General features: G+C 38.0%; 1 protein-coding gene and 1 long non-coding RNA gene across 4 annotated transcripts in view; one reads left to right on the top strand and one right to left on the bottom strand.

The window, feature by feature from the left end:
- Nucleotides 1-319: 319 nt before the first annotated feature.
- Nucleotides 320-23,044, bottom strand: part of slc12a5b (solute carrier family 12 member 5b) — a 119,202-nt gene continuing 96,477 nt past the window's right edge. Inside the window, exons 23-27 of one of the 3 annotated variants that reach the window (XM_022670669.2) lie at nt 22,420-22,634; nt 17,276-17,290; nt 15,196-15,315; nt 1,399-1,717; nt 320-1,312 (exon numbers count right to left, since the gene is read on the bottom strand). In XM_022670669.2, coding sequence (XP_022526390.2) covers nt 320-1,312; nt 1,399-1,717; nt 15,196-15,315; nt 17,276-17,290; nt 22,420-22,634 — 1,662 coding nt within the window. Of the gene's footprint in view, nt 1,313-1,398; nt 1,718-6,716; nt 14,818-15,181; nt 15,316-17,275; nt 17,291-22,419; nt 22,635-23,044 lie in introns of those variants that run through there. The other 2 variants (XM_022670667.2, XM_022670668.2) reach the window with 2 other exon arrangements.
- Nucleotides 4,123-22,765, top strand: LOC111192687 (uncharacterized). Its single transcript, XR_007441416.1, has 4 exons — nt 4,123-4,504; nt 12,125-12,276; nt 20,589-20,654; nt 22,501-22,765. It is a non-coding gene; the product is annotated as an uncharacterized LOC111192687 (long non-coding RNA).

Raw genomic sequence — 23,044 nt, 5'->3', positions numbered from 1 at the left:
CAACAGCAAAAGTCAGAAATTTAAAAAGACACAACCTTATATAGCCAGTCAGGTACAGAAGTGAGGCCTGTCCTTGTCTGCATCACATGCACAGCTGAGTGTGAAAGATACCCCAACAAGTTTCATTCCTGTCGGTTGGTTTCCTTCTGGATGCTACTAATTTTTGGGGGATAATGAGCGTATTAACCATAGCAAGAAACATTGGAAAAGGCTGGAAAAGTTTTAATTACTGTACCTTTCAGCATAAATGATCCACTCTCATTCATGTCTGGTCCATGTGCAGTGATGCTAACTTTTTGTTGTGAATAATAAACCTTTGTTAATTAGCCAGCACCTGCTTGACCTGTGTCTCTGAGCACCCTGCATCCTGCAACTCCTGAACTTGATGATACTCTAGAGGAACATTAAAGAAGAGCTCATCGTCAAAACAGGACTCGTCAGTGGGGGAGGCGAGATATGGTAGCTTGAGCACTAGCCCGGTCAGCATACCTCCCACTGCAGCTATAGCTATGGCGGTTCCCAGTGCAGCCAGTTGGTACAAGGCTTGTTCCTGTGCAGTGCGGCCCAAGCCTGCCTCTAATCCTGGGATCAATTTCTGTAGTTCCGCCAAACGAGGGTCTCCGTCCTGGGGTGCACGATAAGGGAAAGTCTGGTAGAGGCTGGGGCCATATGTCTCCTCACTGGCCAGCAAGATGGCACAAATGCCAGCTATAGTTGCAATTAGTCCAGTTAATCCATGGAGGTTGTGAATGCCACACTGGTCCTGAATGCGCAATTTCTGCGCAAGAAAAGGACTAAGGTATTTATATCCCAGCATGCAAGCAGTGCAACCCAGCACCCCCAAAATATAAGCAGCAGCAGGTGAGATCATCATGTCCACTGATGCACCAACAGTGACCCCACCAGCCAAGGTGACATTCTGGACATCAGCCATGCTGAGCTTTCCATTCTTGCTGAGCATGGCAGAGAGGGCAAATGCAGTTATTGTGGAGGCACTCAATCCTATGAAAGTGTGGAGGATGGCTCTGTGCTGGTCGTCCCCTCTGAGGGTCAGTGCACAATTGAAGGAGGGCCAGAAAACCCAGAGGAACAAGGTACCCAGCAAAGACAGCATGTCGGAATGATAGCTGGTACATTCTTTGGAATGACCTTCGTTCAGACTTGGTCTATACAGGATGAAGGTGGTACCCAGTCCAAAGTAGCAAGCAAACAGGTGAACGAGGATGGAGCCACCAGCATCATTGATCTTCAGGTACTTGACAACAATCCATTCTGCAACAGCAAACACAGGAACCTCCAACAAGGCCATGACCTGTAGAAGATTACTTCACAGTTACTCACTTCTTTTACAGTGAGTAAAACTTACAAGATTCAAGGAGAAACAAAATGCCTACTTACTAGTAACTGTACAGGACTCGTCTTCCCCAGCACTGCTCCAAATGAGATTAGCACAACGGCACAAACAAACTCTGCATTGATCAGGTTTATCACCCCCAGATGGATTTTCCCATTGTCATAGAATTGGAAAAAGCCCTGTATTAAAATGGCCCACTGAATGGCAAATGTCGCCATCAGAAAATTAAAGGCCATTCCACCAAATCCATAGCGCCGAAAAAAGGCCAGAAGACAGCCAAATCCAATGAAGATCATCACCTGGATATCCGCAAAAAAGGGATAGACTTTATATACAGCATTCTCCAATGGCTTTGTCTCGTTGTTCTGCAGAAGTGCATTGGTTTGATCATCATAGGTCACAAAGAAGATATATAGTACCACAATCATAACCTCCAGCGCAAATACAAGTGCAGGAAGCCGCACTCTCAAATTTGTGGAATGCTTCTTCATTTTGTCTTTTTTAGTTAGAGGTTTTTCCCTTCTCCTCAACTCCTTGTGATACCGTCTGTCTCTTTGTGTCTTACTCTTTGAGTTATATCTTCTTCAATCTGATAAGGACAGCATTGGCTATTGGCTGAGAAGTTGATGTCTCCTGGCTGCAGTTTGTCATATGCAGTTACCCTTTGGCCCATACTATCAACAATTCTTGTCTGTTTGAACACTCAGCAGCTCCCCACCAAAGGGTGTGGTGAATTCAGAACATTGAAAATACCTGTAAAGTTTGTTGGCACTCAAGATCTCAGTGTGACAGACAAAAGCACAGTCAGCACTTTTATTGCTGAATCAGAAAAGAGTGAGAGCAGTAATCTCACTCTTTTCTGATTCAGCACAAAAAATCCACAAAAAAAATGTGGAAATCTTTGAGAAAGAATCTTTGAACCTTGTTACCAAGTCTTCTAACAAATTCTCCAAAAACATGCTGAAATACTACCTTTAATGCCCTAATATAAAGTATGTCAGGCATGTTTTGAAAAAAAGACTTCTACTGAGGTCAAACAGTTCCTACGAAACCACATTTTCTGTAGGATAATTTGTGGTAAACTCAGAAATGCCAGTGACAGCAGGATACAAGCTGTTTGTCATGATAAAGGGGGGTCTGGATCAGGTTCAGCTTCAACTTTGGACCAATGAAACAAAACCAATCGAACTAATAGTAAGATTTGAAGCCAACTTACTTCATTATGCTTTAACTTTTGCAAATGGGGTACTTGGCAAGATGCTGGTCAAGAATGTTGAGGTTAAAATGTTTGTTTCTAAGCAGGGATGTATGTGTTTGAGCTAGTTTAGGTCGCAGGAGGAAAAAAATCAGTTACAAAATCCCATCTTCTAGTAAGACATCTATTATATAGATAACTTGGCTGTTTGAAAATATGCTGAAATATTAAAAATTGGAAAATATGTAATACAATAGATAAACTGTAACAAATTACTATTGTTTATTTATTTTATTTTTTTTTTGCTGTAGAACTGCATGTTACTGATTGATTAATTCTACAGTAAACATTTCTCCTGTGAATCACCGTATGGTAAATTTTGAGCAGGTTTCTTTTCTGCAATGTAAATAGTAACCCATCTTTGCTAATGGTACCTTTACTATTATTTTTAATGAGACACTGTTTTTTGCTATTATTCAGACTGATTAACATCGTATTAAGCATAGTGTCTTGTACATTGACCTTATTGCAAAATAAGATATATAAATATATAAATACATATATAAATCTAAAATACTTAAATTAAAATACGCATTTTAGTTGTGTCCTTTTTTGTGTGTGTTTTTTTTTACTCATTCCTGTTATCGTAACACATTACCACACAGGTCACATCTACAATGTTACATCAGTTGGATCTTCTGAAGACCAGAGGGAAGACCAAAATGAAGTTCCCTCATTTGTTTTTTGTATATTTGATCATATTGTAACGCTCTGGGGAGGTCAATCTCAATGTTTAATCTTAAAATTCTTAGATATTATTTGTTTGTTTTTAAATACAAATATTAGGAACACCACTAGAATGTGCTCAGTGTCTTTATGTTATTAACATAGCTGCCATTTAGCCATTTTTCATGTTTTTGCTAATTCTATGCTAAAAAAATATTCCTGTTACTTTCAGTCCTGTTACTCAAAATATAAAAAGTAACAGGAAAGAGGGCCATTAACAGGACTGAGTGCCAGTAACAAGAGTGAGTTTCAGTAACAGGAATAAGTAACAGGAATGAGTATAAATGAGTAAAAAACATTATGCATACATATATAGTGTTTTTTCTGTCATAACTATCAATTGTTTGATATTTTGACCAGTACATATTTTGAATAGTTAAATTTGTTATCAGATTCAGTGTAGAAAATAGGATAAAAGTTTATTTGGACAAAGAAATTGGACAAAAGTTTTGTTACAACAAACAAATAGCACCCATTCGGTGGAATGACATCTTATATCCTTAATAACTGTTAATAAAGACAGAAAGCAACAGCAAATAAGTAGGTGAAATGCACAGACACAGAAAATCTGTCATTTAGCTTAAACACTTCAAGTATTTAGTATAATTCACAAGATGTATTTTCACTCTAACAAATTGTATAAGTTTAACAGTTGCCTGTGAAACTGAACTAAAATAATAAGCAATCCAAATGTCATTTTCTTAAGTAAGCGCAGCGCCATCTTGTCCCAGCGCTGAAAGTGACGTCACGAGGTTGGTTTCCCGAAAGCCTCACTAACATAAACTATTTTGTACTTTTGTATTGCCCCTGGGAGTAGTAATACTGGGTATAGTATACTTTTATAGGGTGAAGAATGAGCAAAATGTTCACTTTCACTTTCATACCTCCCCTCTGACAGCTGTTCTTCAGCTGGCTAGCCGCGCTGAAGCGCGAGAATCCTCCGGTTAGCTGCAATGCTAGGGGTTAGGAGCGAGCACTTTCTAGACGAGGACTATATGGAGGAGAGGGTTTTTGAGTCAGGAGCATTAGTGCCGGACAAATAAGCTGAAGTCAGAGGCTTTTTTCCTCCGTTTTAATTTTTCCTCTGAAAACTGGGATGTACAGACTGCCCGACTGGAGGTACTGTAACAGCAGCAGAACGACGCGCTCACCCAGCAGAGCACCGTGAGGTAACTTACCGAAAGTCTAGATAAGCTGACAATTAAAAGATAACATAGCTAGCGTTAGCTACTTATCTAGCTATCTTACCGTTGCTAGCCAACGCTAGCTAGCCAACGCTAGCTAACTAACTAACGCTAACTAGATGAAGCTAAGTAAAGTTACCCAGTAAGCCTTCTAACTTCCAAACTGAACGGTTTATCAACCAAACAGCGCCTGGGTGTTTCAATATCCACTTAAATCATGTTCGTTTCATTCAGTCTTAATGGACTTTACATGTTAAATAGCTAAATGTATATAAACTAGCTAGTTAACGGGATGGCAGTACGTGCTGTGAACGCACTGCAGGGTTTCTGCACGGCTCCATGTAGAGAGAGAATATACGTCCAAAACGTCTCGCTCTCAGAAAAGCATGTAAAAAGTTCTGCTCAGGTTTCTGCAGGAAAGATCTCTGAGCAAATGCTCCATGTTAGCTTAGTTCAGCTTCGTCTTCATCCATAATCTCTGCTAGTTATGTACCTGGGCTCTTAAACCATTGACTATGTATACCTTTTACAGTCTCTGTGTTCAACCAACCTCGTGATGTCACCAGTGCTGCACAGGCAACATGGCAGCGCCCTAGCTCAAACGTAACGAACATAAATATATTATAATTTAGTGTGTAAACATTTTATATAAAAAATCCCCCCCCAAATAAATTCCATTATATTTAATCCCTTAGAAAACTTGTACAAACTGAAATGTTTCATGTCCTATGCTTATGCTAGTGGTCAGTTAAGCAAGTCAAGCAACGTTTAGTTAAGCAAGCCTTTTTAGGCTGATACATTTCAACTGCTAAACAGTTAGTATGTGAAGTAGTAACTGATACCAAGTGAGAAAAGTAGCTTAATTTTCTTTAGTTTGTGTGAGTGAAGTGCATTTATGGACTTCAGCTTGGTGTTTATTGTCTTCCCTGCTGCCATTCTCTGGTACTGCTCTGCTAGCTAAAATGCTAACTACACTGCACCAGGAGTGGAAACGTTGGAGAAGTACAGCTTCTTATCTAGTAAGTATGTAATTTATGAAATAATCAATTTGTACATGACATTAATATATTATAATGATGTTTATAGACTGAATTATGTTATCTAAAGACGATTATTTGAAAAAGTCATCAGTTTTAGGTAGGAGTGATATTTCTGGATAAATGATTGTGAATGTGCCCGGGTATGTTGGTGCACTAGCTAGCTAGCTACATTTAAAGCTTTTCACTAATTTTCTTTGTTCTTTGTTTGTTGAAATGCTTCTTTTCATGATGTTCTTTTATATGTTCAGGATCGCAGTTGCTTAACAAAATCTAAATGATTTACAAAATTATTATTTATTATTTGAGATAAAAAAAGGCAGTAATGCCTTTTAAAGGAGTCTTATATTTGATGTGAAAATGTAAAAATACATTTTTGGCACATTTTTGCTTTAGCAGTGCCAACATTACATGTTATTGCACTCCCTCTTGTGTATTAATGCTTTAATGTACAATATTAATACTGTAAAACCTACTACAACAACTTACTAGCTAATTGCTGTGAGCAAGTTAGTGTGGCTACATTTCACAGTGTTTCTTTTTTTTTTTTTTTTTTTACAGTGTATGGCTTAATAGAAGCAGTACAATAATCCAATTTTTGTAATAACATTTAATTTATATTTCAAATAAGCTACTTTATTTTAGAGAAGAATATTATGACTCAGAATAGGCCTTAATTGGAAAATTGCTATTACCATTCCTGGGATTCTTTTTATCCGTTGAGAGCCTGATGGGTGTTGGATATAACGTTGGTTGTTGGAGGAGCCCGTCCACAACTGTCCGAAATATCAGATGATCCAGTGTAGGTGTATAGTAGTAGTAGTTTGTAACTGTAGATAACCTGCCAAAATTAGAATTTATAAAAATTTCTATATTAAAACTAAAGGAATATGCATTTTATACCCAGTAATGTGTGAAGATATGTTAAGTAGAACAATGATGGTTGCCCTGAATAACCACATTGCATTTACAGTGAATATAAAATAGCAAGGAATAATGGTGATAGTCATAATGTTTACAGGATAACATTATGTTTGGTCCTTCTACCAATGCTGAATTGACCAGCCCAGATTAAACCTTTTACGTGCATATTTGATGAGAACCAGCTGTGACATTATAACGCAATTTACATTTTCAATAAACACCATTACAACAAAGTGTGTAATAAAATGACAATTTATTGCATTAGTGCAGACAACTCTATAAAATGGTCCAGAGAAACCATTAGCCATGTAATGTAGAAGCATTTTGACAAGGTAAAACAATAATCTCAGATCTTTCTTTTAAATATATTTTGTATAACACAATAGAGAATACACATTTCTATCTCTTTAAAATATTAGACTTGCATGGACACGGAAATTAAACAGCTACGCTAAGATATATAACTCTATAATAGTTCTGATATTTACAAAATTAACCACCAAGGCCTAGCCTGTCTTATTCCAACAGCAGTACAACTCAAACACACAGTCACACATACGCACACTCATATACCATCTCTCTCACTCTCTCTCTCTCTCTCACACATTCTCGCCTTTTGTTAGAACCTCTCTCTTTCTCACATGCACACACACAGGTACACAAATAAATATGAGTCCTTGCTGAAAGGAGAGAGAACGTTAACAGAGAACATAAAACATCTATGTCACTACCCAAGATCAGCATCTCTGGATCCACGTTACACTACCATACAAAATGTATCACTACTCTTTATCTAAGGACAGAATACAAACGCCATTGGTGTAGAAACGCTAATTCTTTTGCTCTAGTTTTTTGCTGGGTGCTCACATTGTGGGGATTTCTGAATTCGTAGGTTTCCGAGGACGCACGCGTGCCTTTACAAAACGTTGCAAAGCTGTGGTTTTACTAAGTTCTGGTAGATTCCAGTGAAAACACAGACCTACAGCTACATGCAGACACGGGAAAGAGGAGATTAAAAGAAAAAGGGCTGAATGACGAACTCACAGATCTCATCCATCCTCTACAAAAAAATGTATTACCAAGTATTCCATAGTCTGCCGTTCCACACAGATATCTGCAGGAACACAATAACAACTACCCTGTGAAGCTACAATCAGCTCTTAGCAAATTCTTTACCTAAAGTGATGTCATACAAAGAGATCTCAGGTCAGCGTCCAAAGCGCTACTTCTAGAAATAACTGCGGAGGATCAGCAAGTTTGACAAATCATGCTTAAAGTTACTAAGTAGGGTGGATTAAGGGGGATTGGAGCATAAGATCAACTGCGACAGTTTAGAGCCTTAGCTGTTAAAACACAAAAAATTTAATTAATGTCTTCAGTATTACAGAAATTGATTTGTTTTAGCCATTTTTGTCCACCTTGTCTTCCAGACTGGTATTAAGTAATTAACATTAGGTAACACTTCACACACAGGCAGCATTTGTTAAGCTACATCTACACTAGCCTTTTAGGACAGCTGATATAAGCCTTTGTTAATGTTTATGTATGTTTATGTTAGGTCCTTCAAAATCGTGCATCTCAATTAAGTGTAACTTAATCAACTAACCCAAGGAGTAGGTCTGAACAACATGGGCAAGTCATACAGCTCTGGAAAAAAATAAGAGACCACTTAAAAATTATGATTTGATTTTACCAAATTGAAAACCTCTGGGATGTAATCAAGAGGAATAGATGACCACAAGCCATCAAACCAAGCTGAACTGCTTAATTTTTTACACCAGGAGTGGCCGAAAGTTATCCAAAAGCAGTTCGTAAGATTGGTGGAGGAGAACATGCTGAAATGCATGAAAATGGTTATTAAAACCAGGGTTATTCCACCAAATATTGATTTCTGAACTCATAAAACTTATATGTATACAATATGAACTTGTTTACTTTGCATTATTTGAGGTCTGAAAGATCTTTTTTGTTATTTCAGCCATTTCTCATTTTGTGCAAATAAATGCTTTAAATGGCAATATTTTTATTTGGAATTTGGGAGAAATGTTCGTAGTCTTTTGTCACAAAAATAATGAAGCAACAGCATTTTAGGATAAGACTACCGGTACATAAACACTTATAAAGGTTTATTCCAAAACATATCAGTTGACATAGCACTAGCTGAAGTAAAAGGGCATCAGAATTGACAAAAGCAGCCCTTACAGTGACTGACGCCAGCTGGAATAAGCAGTATAAGTTTGTATCAGATGTAATAAGAGGCTCATGTACTGTGTAAGTGTGCCTAACAAATGCTGCCCTTTAGTAAACTGTGACCTATTAGGTCAAGGGAATGGAGCTACAGTAATTTCAAATGTATTTCCTGATGTGTTTTTACTTATTTGTACTCTATGAAGTCTGACTGAATAGCCCTTCATGTATGAAGAATCCACAGACCTGCTTATTATTGCATCGGTACGTTTTGCTGATCCACACATCATGCATGATACAGACCCCATGACTGACACAACTATCTGCGAGTGCGTCTGGAAAAAGACGCTCTCTGACTGACCTACTTGTACAAAACACATCACTTTTAAATCACACTTAAATTACATTTGCTCGCATATTTCTGCAGCAGTCATGCATAAGTTAGCATTAGCACCTTCTGAAAGACCTGCAATGAATTATAATACAAATCTAATTAACTGGTCGTTTAAGTGACCCTGTTGGACTACCAGTAGAAAACGCTTTCTTTGCAGGAAGGCTGTGAGTCAGCATTGCATAATAAGCATGATTCATGAGTCTTGATGCAAACAACAATTCGAAACGAGGAGGCGAGGAAAAGTGAGAGAAGAAATAATATGTAGGTTATATAAACCGATAAATGAGTGAAACACACTAAATGTCTGTGACATTCTAAATATTTAAATAATGTTTAAATAGTGTTTGACTGTCACCTCACAGTGCTAACTTCTGGTCTACACTGTCCAGGCAAGAGAGGCAAAACTCTCTTCTCGCTGAATGTGCTAGGGTTAGGCTGCGTCTTTATGGATGTAGACCGAGCCTAGTCTTAAATCAAGATGTGCATGTTTCATGGGAATCTTTCATATGCTATATAGATCGTTTTTATATAAAAATGTGAAATGTCTTGATCTCTGTCCAGCCCTGATAGTTGAGTCCAGTTCTAGTCATACAACAGCATTTACACTCTAACCCAGTGAGATGATTTTGGACAGCCCTTAGCATCACTGTGTGAGATATCAGTCATTCCATATCTTAACCAGAATAGAGTGGCTTTCAGGAACTCTTGTCTGAAAGGTTTGGTTAAGCCCTTTTGGGATTCTTTTGGCATTGGGATTATATAGCTTTGAATATACCCAAACATCCGAACAATAAAATCCAATAAAATGAACACAGGATAAGAGAGTTTGACAAACTTATTTGAGTTAGTTTTAATTTCTGAAACTTTTAGTTTCAGGTAGGGATGCACTAAAATGAACAAAACTGAAACTGAACAAAATGAAACATCTGGCAAGAAGTTAAAGCTGAAAACCAAATAAGATTTTTCGCAGGTTTTCTTTTAATTATGCCTTTTTTGTTTTTAAATTTGACAGCTTTCCTTGCTTTTGGCCAAATATGTTCAATTGCCAAATATTTCATGCATTCCTTAGTTTAAGAAAAGTTTTCTTATCCACAATTTAGAAAACGTATGATATAAACCAGAGGATATAGAATAGGCTTGCTCTGACTAAAAATGACGCATAGCAAAAAAGCCAAGAACAACCTTTTCCTTCAATATACAGCATCCAAATCTGCCCGTAAAATCACATAAATACGTCCAGACAAGACTAAAAAGATCACACCACCACTAGTAAGTTGAGTGGAAAACAGTAGGTACTTGGGCTAGAATTTTTTTCTTAGAGGAGGAGAGAATAAAACACTGACATGGGTGACCTGAACATAAATAAAATCACAGATCACCAAACAGCTGCCATAAAAGAAGCACTTAACCCCAGGACCCAATTTAAATTTGATCCCATCTGAATAGGGCTGTAGTTCAGTGACAATACTTTTTTTCTATCCATAATAAAGTGCGTATCATTCCAATTTATGCAAACAGTACGACATGTTATTCCACGTGACATTTTGTGTACAACATAAATTAAAGACTTATGAAGGAAAAAACCCTCAATAAAAGACAGATACAGTATATGGTAGGCAGCTATGCACCTAGTCAACAACCCTCAAGCTAGCTCTTTAAATTAGGTAGTAACTAACTATCTAATAAATTAGACCTTTTAAATAACAACTAAAGGAAAACTACTTTCAGTTGAACAAATAAGAAAAAAAGGTAAAGTAACAAATCTCTAAATGTACCAAAACATGCTCATATTTGACATATCTAACAATTCACAAAATAATAAATAAGCGAATAAATAAGCAAAACAAATGAAATAAAAAATAATAATAAATAAAAACAACCAAAAAATGAGGAGTATAATGTATATGGTTCACATGGTGCATGTTTCCAAGTTTCTCCTATCACTGTAACTCGAACTACTATTATGAAAGATAGTATTTCTTCTATACACACTGGTTAAAAAACACGGCTAAAACTCCATTCACCACAAACTGGCTGGTAGTTAATGTTATAATGCGATTAGCAAAACAGTAAGAAAGTGGCGGGGGAAAGGGGGGGCGGGGTTTGTGGGTTCCTCGCAGCAGATCTCTTGAGGTCTGCCTGAGGTCAGTTCATCACGTTATCAACTGCCTGTAAATCAGGCCTTCTCTCTGATGATCAGATGATTGGATTAGATGCGGTGTGCTCTGGGGGTCTCTAACTAGGTATCTAGAAAACGTATCTAGCTCTGCACAAAAAAAAAAAAAAAAAAAAAAAAAAAACATTTCTCTTTGACACAGGAAGCTGTGCCAAAAACCGTGTATAACATGCGACTGAGTGATTACCAACACAACTTAAGCTTAGCCGTGCACTACTTCACACTGTCTGTCAATGGAGGCCAGCCAGTATTCTATTGACTGAGCATGTGCCTAAAAAACCCTATGGGGAAACACAACCAGTATAGTGCACTTCCTGTCCACCGGCGGCCCGTTTAAATGATTTATTCATCTTTTAATTTTTTTTTCCACTGTGATATATTTATTTACACATTAATGACAATAGCAGCATCCTCAATGCAATTGGATTTCGATCAAAAACATAGCGCTAGTTTGTCCTTCACCCTCACAATTATGCACAAGACAACAAATATATTTATATAGATTTTTTTTCACTAGTCTATTCAGTATACATTTTTCTTTGTTGTAATCATACAAAAAAATAAGATTATATTTTGGATAAGAGTACGTATTTTTTATTTTAATCTACTTCTACTATAAGTAAACATATATCAATGTTCTTCAGTATTTAAGCAGTTTGTGTTTCTTATAACAGATGATGCTTTAAAAATAACAGTGCTGCAAAGGGACCTTTAGTGATGCCACTAAAGAACTATTTTTGGTTCTATTAAAACAAAGGTGCGAAGGAGTGAAGAACATTAAACTATTAACATCTATTTTTTTTTTCTTTAAACATTTAAAATGTTCTTCACACTTGCACAGTCCAGTCTGATTGCATGACCTCCACCTTGTTTCTATCACCATACAGAAATAAATATACATCCAGCAGCTTCCTGTGCACAGCATCCTGTGACGACTAATGAAGGACTAGAGAATGACCAACAAACCAACCAAAATGTGCGCAAGATGTGCGCAAAAAAGAGCTTCTGTCTCTCACTTCAAGTCTACAAGGTGCAGTAGGTAGGTAGAAATGTCTAATAGAGTAATGGTGAGTATGTGGACACAGTGTTTAAAAACTCTAGCAGCTCTTCCGTGCGCACACTACTAACACACCACCACCACCACGTCAGTGTCACTAAAGTGCTAAGAATTACCCACCACCCAAATATTAGCTGCTCTGTGGTGGCCCTGTAATTGTAGAACTGCACAGTGCTCCTATATGATCAGTGAAGTTGATAAAATAGACAGAGTATAGAAACAAGGAGGTGGTTCTAAAATTCTGACTGGACTATTCATAAAATAATTAAATAGAAAAAAATAACTTGTCAATGGCAGCGCTTTTAAAACCCCTTTGCAGCACCTTTATTTTTAAAAGAATACATGTGGCATCTTTCAATAATGCAAGGTAATCTTTATAAGAATAGAGAAAAGTGCGACAAATTGCTGTACATCTTACACAGCGACAACGTGTTCAGTGAGCGCATGTGTGGTGCATTAAAATAACAATGAAAAGTGACTTTTTCTTAGAGCTTCTTTACAGCATTTTGACTTCTTAAATCAAATATAATGTCATTTCTGTGCGCTGTCCCACATGGTACAGTTTCATTCTAGCTTTGCATAGACCCTGTCTCCTTTTCACCTGTGTACATTTAAAGAGGAAGTACAGATTTAAAGAGAAAGGTCCTATCGTTTTTTAAATATATATATATATATATATATATATATTTTTAATCCTCTGTCCATATGGCACGAATCACATTTCAGTATTTGGCAAGAGGTGCTGATATCATGTTAGTCATTCAAAAATGCTGATGATTAAATTAGTTAAATTAGTGGTTCTGTAGATAAACATTTGAAATATAAACATCTTGATATTCTTAGGATACATATATATATAAATATATTTATATATATAGGTCGCTTTCGGCTGTATATAAGATTTTATGCTGTATGTATAATTTTCTTTTGTACAATGGTCTTGGTAGCACATTTCTTTCTCAGTAATATTAATAATATTTATGACAGTTATACTACAGTATGTACATGTCTCAGTGTGCTGATGCGTATCTTATACTATTATCTATTTCAATATCCGTCTCGATTTGAACCAGACTGTTTTGTATCAAAACAAACTAAAAAGTGCTGCTGCCATTGTGTTTTGGAAAGCTCCTGCAGAACCGGCTCCCAAGAAGCCTGGAACTTGGAACTTCAGTATATAGTCAAAACAACAGCCAGTCGGTTCCAAGAGGACCGCACAGTCGCACAAACACACACCACCACTGGCATTCGTTTATCCTCAAAAACCAAAACCATATCACACCATAACACCTACAATAACAAACCAATAACATGCAAATGGTTGGTGATACGGGGGGAGAATATGGACATACAGTCAGTCCAGACACAGTACAGGGTTTTGTTCTACTGTAGAAGCATCTCTGAGTAGTTACTTTACATCCAGCACTCTCACACATACCCTGGGGATTTGTATTTTTGTATTTGCTTCTCAAACCATTAAAACACATCAAAACACTGGAAGACGTTTTTTTTTTTCTTTGTTTTCCTGGCTTAAATCTTTTTACCACCTGCCTTTTGATTCATTGTCACTTAATCAACTCTGTACACAGAACTAGTTTGTTTGTGTTTGCTATAAAAAACAGATTTCAGGTATCTTTCAGTACAGTACCAGATCGTAGTATTTGGTCGTCTCAAAAACTGAATTGCAGGAGCAGTTGGGCTTGAGTTTGTCTTTGGAGTACAATAGCTACAGTCCTCAGAGGGTAGTAGCAGAGATCTACCAAGCCAACCACCCAATTGCGCGCTCAAAACCCAGTGAACATGGCTGAAAGAGTAAGGCTAGAGATATACTTGCTGTTGGGCTAAACAAAATTGTTCATATAATTGTGAACTATGTGCTATTTATGATACTGGAAGCTTCCTCTAGCTTGCCACAGCAATAATACCACCTCATTCACATGCAGGTAACTGCCTACAAAAACTTTCCACCCTTCTGATGCCTGCACTGCCCCCTTCAGTTTTGTGTCTGTGTTGCACCTCGCATACGTGTTGCGTTCATTTCTAATGACGCGCACAACCAACACATCAAACACATGCAAGGATACACGAAACAGCCACCCTGCATACACATAGTTTACGCATAGTTAACAGCAAGTATATCTTTAGCCTTTAAGCTTTTTTTTTAAACTAGATGAAGACAAACAAGACTAATCAAGGTTAAGCACTAAGGAGGAGCGGTGTCAAGTTCAAACGACTATTAAGCTGGTGTAATAAGGAGGTCTTTGATCATGTAGTGCAAAGTCAGATATCTGATATGTGCTGGGGCTGTATTGCTCATGGTGGAGTCTGGGGATATGGGGACACAGGGTGGGGGGGTCGGGTATTCAGTCTATGCAATAGGGAACATGGGAGATGAGAGAAGAAAGATTCGTTGGCTGCTAAGCTTGGCCCTTCAAGAGTAGATGGTGATAACCTCACGTCCTCCACCACGCACGAGGAGGACCCGATTGAGACCCTCGGTCAGCACCTCGAGGAACTCCATGTCTACAAAGAAAAGATCAAGTCAAGGAGCAAAGCTGAACGCTAAAACGGATTCGCATGCACATCAATCACAGCTTTTCAATGCCCTTTCACAAAATCTGGAAAGATCTAAAGGACTAGCTTTAGCCTGCACCACTGAGCCAAAGCCAGAGAGGGATGCTAAACAAAATCTGTTTTGCATCCAGCAGCTTTATTTCCGGGAGAAATGCGGTTCAAGAAAATCCAAAAAAGCTTTGGATCCAGTGCCTGTGTTTTGAAAGAGTCTCATGTGTTGATAAATCAAACACAGGCAGAGGCGAAGGTACACAGAGACAGGAAAAGAAAGAGATAGAGCTCTATAAACAGGCAAGAATGAGAGAAAGGATACAGTTCTCTTCTCCTGTGCGGTTTTTAGGAGGTCCGGGCATGTTCAGCAGGACCAGCTTCGCTTCTTGTGACTTTTTCACAATAACTTCATTGAGCTTCTGCGCATGGTGCATGCGCCTGACGTTTGACTGGTTCCTGTAGAAGAAAGCAAAGGAGAACAATTATGGGGCATTAAGTAGGATACATTTTTTTAGATTCTACCACATAATCATTGAGTGTGTTTACATGCATTCATAATTGGATTGCCTGTGTGAGTAAACTACACACTACGCATTTATACTTCTGGGTGTGTGTACATTCACGGCTTGTCAGACCAATCACAGCTGCTGTCTGCATCACTTAGTTACATTTCTGGGGAGGTGTACATATGACTATAAATTACAGAGGCAGTGGACACATAGCTATTTTATTAAATGCAAGGTGACGAAACTCAGAGATGTGAGTCCGGACGGGAATACGACCAGCGAAAAACAGCAGGTAATTCAGCCTGTAATTTCTCAGAGGACATCTGAGAAAAAGACATACATGGTCGTTCCGAACCCCAGGACCCCCTGAGAAACTAATCCCGACCAGATAGGGCTTAAGATTCTTTATTGTTGCAATGTTAATTAGCACAATTCTAAACAGATTTAGCTCATTCAAACAGCCCAAAAATGTTTTTTAAAAGCTCAGTTTTAACACTGTACTTCAGGGGTGTCCAAACTTTTTTTGTTGGGGGCCAGAAGGAGAAATTATATGTGCAGTCACGGGCCACAGACTCTGTAATTAAACAAATAATGAAATATACTACTTATAATAATAATACATTTTCTTGATTACTATCAACTACTACTATTTACACACCATTTTACTTGAGTTAATATCTTTATCTATCTTTGACAGTGTTGTGTAAACCTAGATTTTTCAAATTGATGTTTCATTTCATAATGTCTCAATATGATACTACTAATTAGGCAACTGATTCCTGACAAATTAAACATACACACTTCCCTCTGAACTCAGTTAAAAATTGTAATTTTACTAACATGCCTGAAATGTTTTGACTTGTCTATTTTTCATTTCTTTGAAGTTGTTAAGACTACTTGGCCCGTTTTCTGCCCCACAACTGCGCATTCTCGCCGCATATGGACTGTTTTGGTCTGTTTCTGGCGCTACAACTGCGCATTCTCGTCGCATATAGACTCTTTGGTCTGTTTTCCGCGCTACAACTGCGCATTCTCGCCGCTTTTACAATCTTTGGCCCGTTTTCTGCGATACAACTGCGCATTCTCGCCGCATATAGACTCTTCGTTCTGTTTTCCACGCTACAACTGCGTATTCTCGCCGCATATAGACTCTTCGTTCTGTTTCCCACGCTACAACTGCGCATTCTCGCCGCATATAGACCCTGTGTTCTGTTTCCCACGCTAGAACTGCGCATTCTAGCCGCTTTTAGACACTTTGGTCCGTTTTCTGACACATATCCTTTAAACATTGAATCTCACATTATAAAAACCTGCGGGCCATTTTTTAAATTTTATTTCTAAAATGCCTTGCGGGCTACTTTAAAAAAGGAAACGGGCTCATTGTGTGAGTTAATTAGTCAGAGTTTTCCCAATAAATTATTACCCAAGTTAATGTAAACCCAGTGACAAACTCTAATCTACTATATTAATCCAAATATGAAGTGCATGTAAACCCACTCATGAGGTTAAAACTGCAGAAGGAACTGCAGAAACCAGCAACAGCCAACGTTTTGTCACTGGCAAGTGACTAAAATCCCTGCTTGCTGATTTAGCATAAAGATGAAGACTGCATTTCTGTAACCAGTGTTAAAAAGAACAATCCTCAAGAAAGCATGATTGGAACCTTATTTGAGGATTGGATTGGTTAATACACAGCTGGAATAATGCAGTTCCTTAAATGTGTACAACAATGGAAAATTACATACAGACTGCAGTGCATATATATTTATTTTTCATATTAAAAAGAAGAAAAGGGATTTCAAAAGTGGGAGGAACAGAAAAGAAGGATATGGGTCTAATTATAACATGACGGGAATTCAAAGGAAAAGGGTGTGTTTTGGGGTGTAATATTAACATGAAAGGGTACTCACAGGTTTTCCCATTCCCTGATGCATGACCAGGAGAGAACAAGAGTGATCTCAGGGTTTTTTACACAACAACAAGATACACATACTGCCCACAGCACAACACAAGGATATTAAACACCAACACTAGGGGGTCTGTGTTCACTGGTGTGCACAGACTACAACAGAATTATAGCTATAGGATTTCTGTGGCATTGGGAAGTGTTGTGTGGCATTTTGGTGTTTCATACACAACCTCAATTCCAAAAAAACTTGAAATGCAAAGATTGAAATGCAAATCCCTTAGACCCACAGTTTATTCACAGTAGATCATAGAACACATAACAGATGATGAAAGTGAGCGATTTACTATTTCATAAAAAACATTCTTGTTTAGGACTGGATTTACTAATAAAAAAACATCATAGTCTCTTAGAAACAAAGATGTGCAGAGGTTCTGAAATCTTACCACCTATACAATACAGTGTATTGTGTCATTGAGAAGGTGGGAAAACCGTGAGCATACTGATCTAATGAGTCTCCGCTGGACATATTTAAGGCTGCGTTCACATTATTTACGCTAACACTTCCCCAACCTCACTTACATTCAAGTACACTTTACTCAAGATTGGGTATTCACATATTCACATTCTCTTTTTAGAACTATATTTGTTACAGATGCATATTTATATTATATTTCTATGTCACATCAGTCACTTTCATAATCAATGTCATTGCACATTGCACTTGGCTCTGTTAATTATTTAATTATTTAATGACCATTAGCAACATCTACTGCACTGCTCCGCTTACAGATATATCTTTACCTTGTACTGTCCCTGAAATGCCCCACATGCGTACACACATTGATATATGTATAAATGTCGCCTTCTTCACCATCAACAAAAAAACTTCATATTTGAGAGACGACTCGTAGCTTTATAAAGGGAAATGGATGCATTAGCAGCTCATATGTGGAGCATCTTTTGAGATGTGTGGGTACGAGAGAGAAGCACGTAGCGCATGCTAAAAGCAAAAAGACGTATTAATTCCAATTTGACTGTTCACATTCATGTCGCATGTCTGTGCATCAGATACGTATCTGATTTAGGACCACATATAAAAATTACTCAAATCTGATAAAAAAAAAAAAAAATGGATTTGGCACGTTCACACAGCCATGAAAAAATCAGATCTGAACCACATCACTTCAGCCTGATAATGTGAACATAGCCTAAGAGCCATCTCATCTCACACATTGCAGACACATTTTAAGATACATTTAGTAAGAAAGACTAGAGCTTTTTAAAATTTCATTTAGGTGTTGGTGGAGGGTTTTTCAAATAAAGCTACATTTAAGTTTAATTTTTCTGAGTTGGCATTCATCCTTTTTTTCTTCTAATTGACAGCCCATGGTGGCCACGGCTCTTTCTCCACTTGACATATCAGAAAATCATCACAGGATTTAAAGAATCTGGACTAATCCCTGTGTGCACAGGACAGGGTCAATGGTCAGTATTGGATGCTGGAAATCTTTGGGCCCTCAAATGGCACTGTATTAAAAGCAGGCATGATTCTGTACTGTTCTCAGGAACTGCACAGGCTCAGGAACACTTCCAGAAATCAATGTGTCTGTGAACACAGTTCATCATGCAAAAACACATACTGCATCCATCACAACAACAGCACTGCTTTGTAGAACCAGAGACCGGATGGTGAACTGGCCTGTCTGCAGTCCAAACCTTTCACCATTAGTAAACATTTGGCACATCATGAAACGAGAAATCCCGCAAAGAAGACCCAGGACTGTCGAGCAGCTACAATTCTACATCAGATAAGAATGAAACATCATTTCCTTCACAAAAAAACTCCAGCAATTGGTATCCTCTCTTCTCTCCAGACTGTTGTTAAAATAAGAGATACCACACAATGGTACTACACATAATACACAACTGTTTTGAGGTATGTTGTTACCATTTAGTTCTAAAGGAGTTAATGTATTTCATGAAATGGTAAAATGTCTCTCTTTCAACATCTGATATGTGTTCTGTGTTCTATGTATATTCAGTTTTTTTGCTAGTTTGAAACATGCCATCAGCTTATGGCTGTTTAGGAAGAAAAGATGAAAGGAGAATGAACTCTGATAGCTTTATACTGGAATTTAGGAAGCCAGTCCCTATATCCTATGAGTAGAGTCAGGTGGGAGAGATAACATAGTTAAAGGGAGGAGATGAGGCTTATTTACTTTTATTTACTCTACACAGCATCACACATTTTTTGGAATTGGGGTTGTAATAAGATCCCACAGTATTCTTATTAGACCCTGAACAATCAATATGACCATTTGGTGATTCCACCAGCAGCCCACAAAATACATGTAGCAAATACATCTTACATTACAGCTTGTATCAATCAGATTGCCATGTTTATGCATAAATAATGCTGCCCATTCGATTGTATATGTAGGAATGTCTTGCAGCCCCAATAGATTTCGCTTCATTTAAAAAAAAAAAAAAGAAAAGGACAGAAAAGAAAGGGAGGACTGTTTTGTTTTCTCTTTAGCCTTTTTTCATGGTAACTTAATTCTTGTGTTAGGCCGTGATTAAGACCACCAGAGGCCCTGGGGACATTGCTCTCTCCTCGTAACCCACAAAACTAAACCAGGATATTTACCCTCATGCTAAATGCTGCTCCATTCATAAATAGAAGCAGAGGCCTAGCCCATTAAATGCGCTTCAACATTAAAAATCAATTTGTCGATTTAAATATCTTCAAATATCTTTCATAACAATAATCAGTAACACAATGTCTGCATGTGTGCAGCATTGTCTTAAAAATCTCCTACCGTGGAAAACCCTCAATTTATTGTTATAGAGAAATATTGTTTCATATTTCAATTTGCAGAAGTGCTTTTTGAATGAGGCATAATAGAGGACAGCCAATCAGAACAGAGCTTATTTAAGTCTCATCAGTATTAAAGGCTGACGAGATAATAATGCAGCATTGCAGAGTTGCATCACAGTGCACTCGGAGGAAAGCGCAGCAACTTGGTTTCGATACATCAGCTCACAGACACCTTGGGCTGAGCGACATCACCCTAGGGATGATGTGAGGAGAGCACGCCATCTACCCACTCAGAGAGAGCAAGGCCAATTGTGCTCTCTCAGGCCTCCGGCAGCTGATGGCAAGCTATATGAACAGGATTTAAACCGGTGATCTCCTGTTCATAGTGGCAGCCCTTAGCCCGCTGGACCACTCGGAGCCCTAAGATGGATAACATTTTTGGTGTAAATTTAATATAAAGCATTTTGACATATCAGATGTTTTCCTTTTATGCCAGGTCACAGCTACAAAACCTGACAGAAAGCAGCAAGCACTGGTGGACTGATCATCTACTGAGCTACATGTAAGTAAGTTTAGCTTTGTATCCTGATAATAACATGGTACCAATCTAATTTCTGTTCTGATTATTTGATCTGATGCTTTTTCTCTGGGCTTTGAGGGTTATTTGCCTGCCTCAACCCCTGGGAGTATTGCCCCAGTAATAAAGGTCACTTTAGACTTTGTTTTGTGTTGTTTCTGTTAAAAAATAGTGCACTACATAGAGGAGAGGGAGTGATTTAAAACCCACTGTGGCCTCACCCACTTAACACTGCATGCTGCCTTTGTTTAAGAGTGAAAGAAGAAGAAAAAAATCTTCCACAGATACAGGACAGCTGTGGTTGGTGGAGAGAGCATATTTGCCATCAGAAAATACAGAAAATACAAAAGAGTAAAGTGCATATGAAATTCTGTTCGTTTCTATTTATTAGCGTTCCTGTGTTTTCAATAGGTTTTTACTCTGTAAATAATTCACACAAAAAAATATATGTTAATCTGGGAAGCATACATATGAACTTTTTTCTATTTTTTTTTTTATTTACGGAAAAATTCCAGAGATTGCAGACGTCATGGTAGACAGATACGATGTGTTGATTTTTACTGCTTGTTGTAGTGTGATGTTTGATTTATCTGTTTGGCCTTCAGTCTCAGATGCAGTGCAGCAGTTCTAAAATCACTCGCTGAGAAAATGAATCAATAATTAATCAACACGCTGTTTGGATTATTTATCATTTCTGCAAAACACTCGTCTGTATTTTAAATTAGACTACATTAATCTTGTGGCTGCAAAAACAAACCCATCCCTGTTGCTTAATGTTGTGTTTGACAGGTTATGTGACTGGAGCTCATTTACGGTACTTTAATACACACACTGTCATATCAAATGTCATGAGATGTCAATCTCAGGGGGTGACTTGGGAATTCCCACATCTGTAAGTTGTGAGTGAGGCTGAACTCACCAGGCCAGTGTGCTCATTGCAAGTAGGGCTGCAATTAATGATTATTTTGGTGGTAAACTAATCTGATTCTTATTTTTTCAATTAGTTGATAAGTCAATGCCATGTCCTCCATCTTTAAAAACAATGGGACAGCTGAGCATGAGATTTAAAAGGCATTTAAATGTCTAGATGTTGCTTAAATGTGAAAAGTACTGACATTTAGTGAGTAAATATGTAATTTTGGCACTTTTGGAAAGACAGACTAAGTTGAGTGTAAATTGTGTGAGTGAGCCATTTACCCATTTCCCATTGTGCTTCTGTCCTCAGTACTTTGTGTAATGCAGTAATGCTGCAAATTAACAATTAGTTGACAATTAAATTTGTAGTCAACAAATTTAAATTATCCACATTGTTGATTATATCAACTAATTATTGCAGCTCTAATGGCATGGCACCATGAATGATCAGAATTTTAGTGAGGTCTAATAGTGGGTGCCAGATTGATGGGACATTCAATTAGTTTCAGAAGTTGTGTTGGCCTTTAACATTTCTGGATCCACTGTGTCACATGTGTACCAGGAATGTGTCATACAAGGCATTACCACCCACAGTAAACAGAGCAGTTAGTGGTAATGATCGTATTGCTATGGTATATACCAATATAGAAATATTTTTTTTGCAACTTGGGATGTCTGGCTTTAGTGGAACATGGCAAAAGTCATGGGACACAATACTTGTCATTTACTCTGTTTCATTTTCTTAACTGTAAAAAGGCACAGCCACAAAGAAACGTCTTATATAAAGTATTTTTTTGTGGGATTAGTGACCATGTGACTCCAAAGCTCCACTCACGGTTTCATATTGAAAATATCTCTGGCGGTCTCCGGGTGAACCACCGATGGATTATTTCCCTTCTCTGTTTCATCACTCCAGGTCATCTGCATCTCCTCTCCAGGGGTCATGGCCCCCACGCTAAGCGAAGCCGGGGAGGTGGGGCTTGTAGGAGTTGGCGTCGCATTTTTACCCTGGATGAGCTGCACCTGTCGAGGACGGGAGAGACGGAAAGACTGAGAGAGAAAAAAGTGGAGCAAAGAAAGGGTGTGGAGAGGGGAAAAACGTTTGAAAAGAAAACAACAGAAGTTAAAACATGCGAGGGAAATAAAAAAAAAAATGCTGGAAACTACAGCAAGAAAAAGAACGAGAGACAATCCCATGATGTAAAAAGGGGTGTTGTTGCACAACAGAAAAGGTTGTAATCTCATGTAACATTTCAAAAGAGAAAGAGAGACACAGAAAGACAGAATTGACTCAGTGAGCTGTGTCACTTACAGAGTCAGGAAATGGCATGTCGAGAAAACAGGGCAGGATTTGCTGATTAAATGGCAAACAGGTGTGGAAGTGGGTGGAGAGGTTGGATAACAGAAGAAAGCACAAGAAAAAAAGAGGATAAAAAATAAAAGGCACTAAGGCCAGAGCT

The sequence above is a fragment of the Astyanax mexicanus genome, chromosome 12, assembly GCF_023375975.1.
Source record: "Astyanax mexicanus isolate ESR-SI-001 chromosome 12, AstMex3_surface, whole genome shotgun sequence".
In the NCBI taxonomy this organism is placed as follows: domain Eukaryota; kingdom Metazoa; phylum Chordata; class Actinopteri; order Characiformes; family Acestrorhamphidae; genus Astyanax; species Astyanax mexicanus.
The sequence above is the reverse complement of the archived record's forward strand: the minus strand, read 5'-3'. Positions and strand labels throughout refer to the sequence as shown.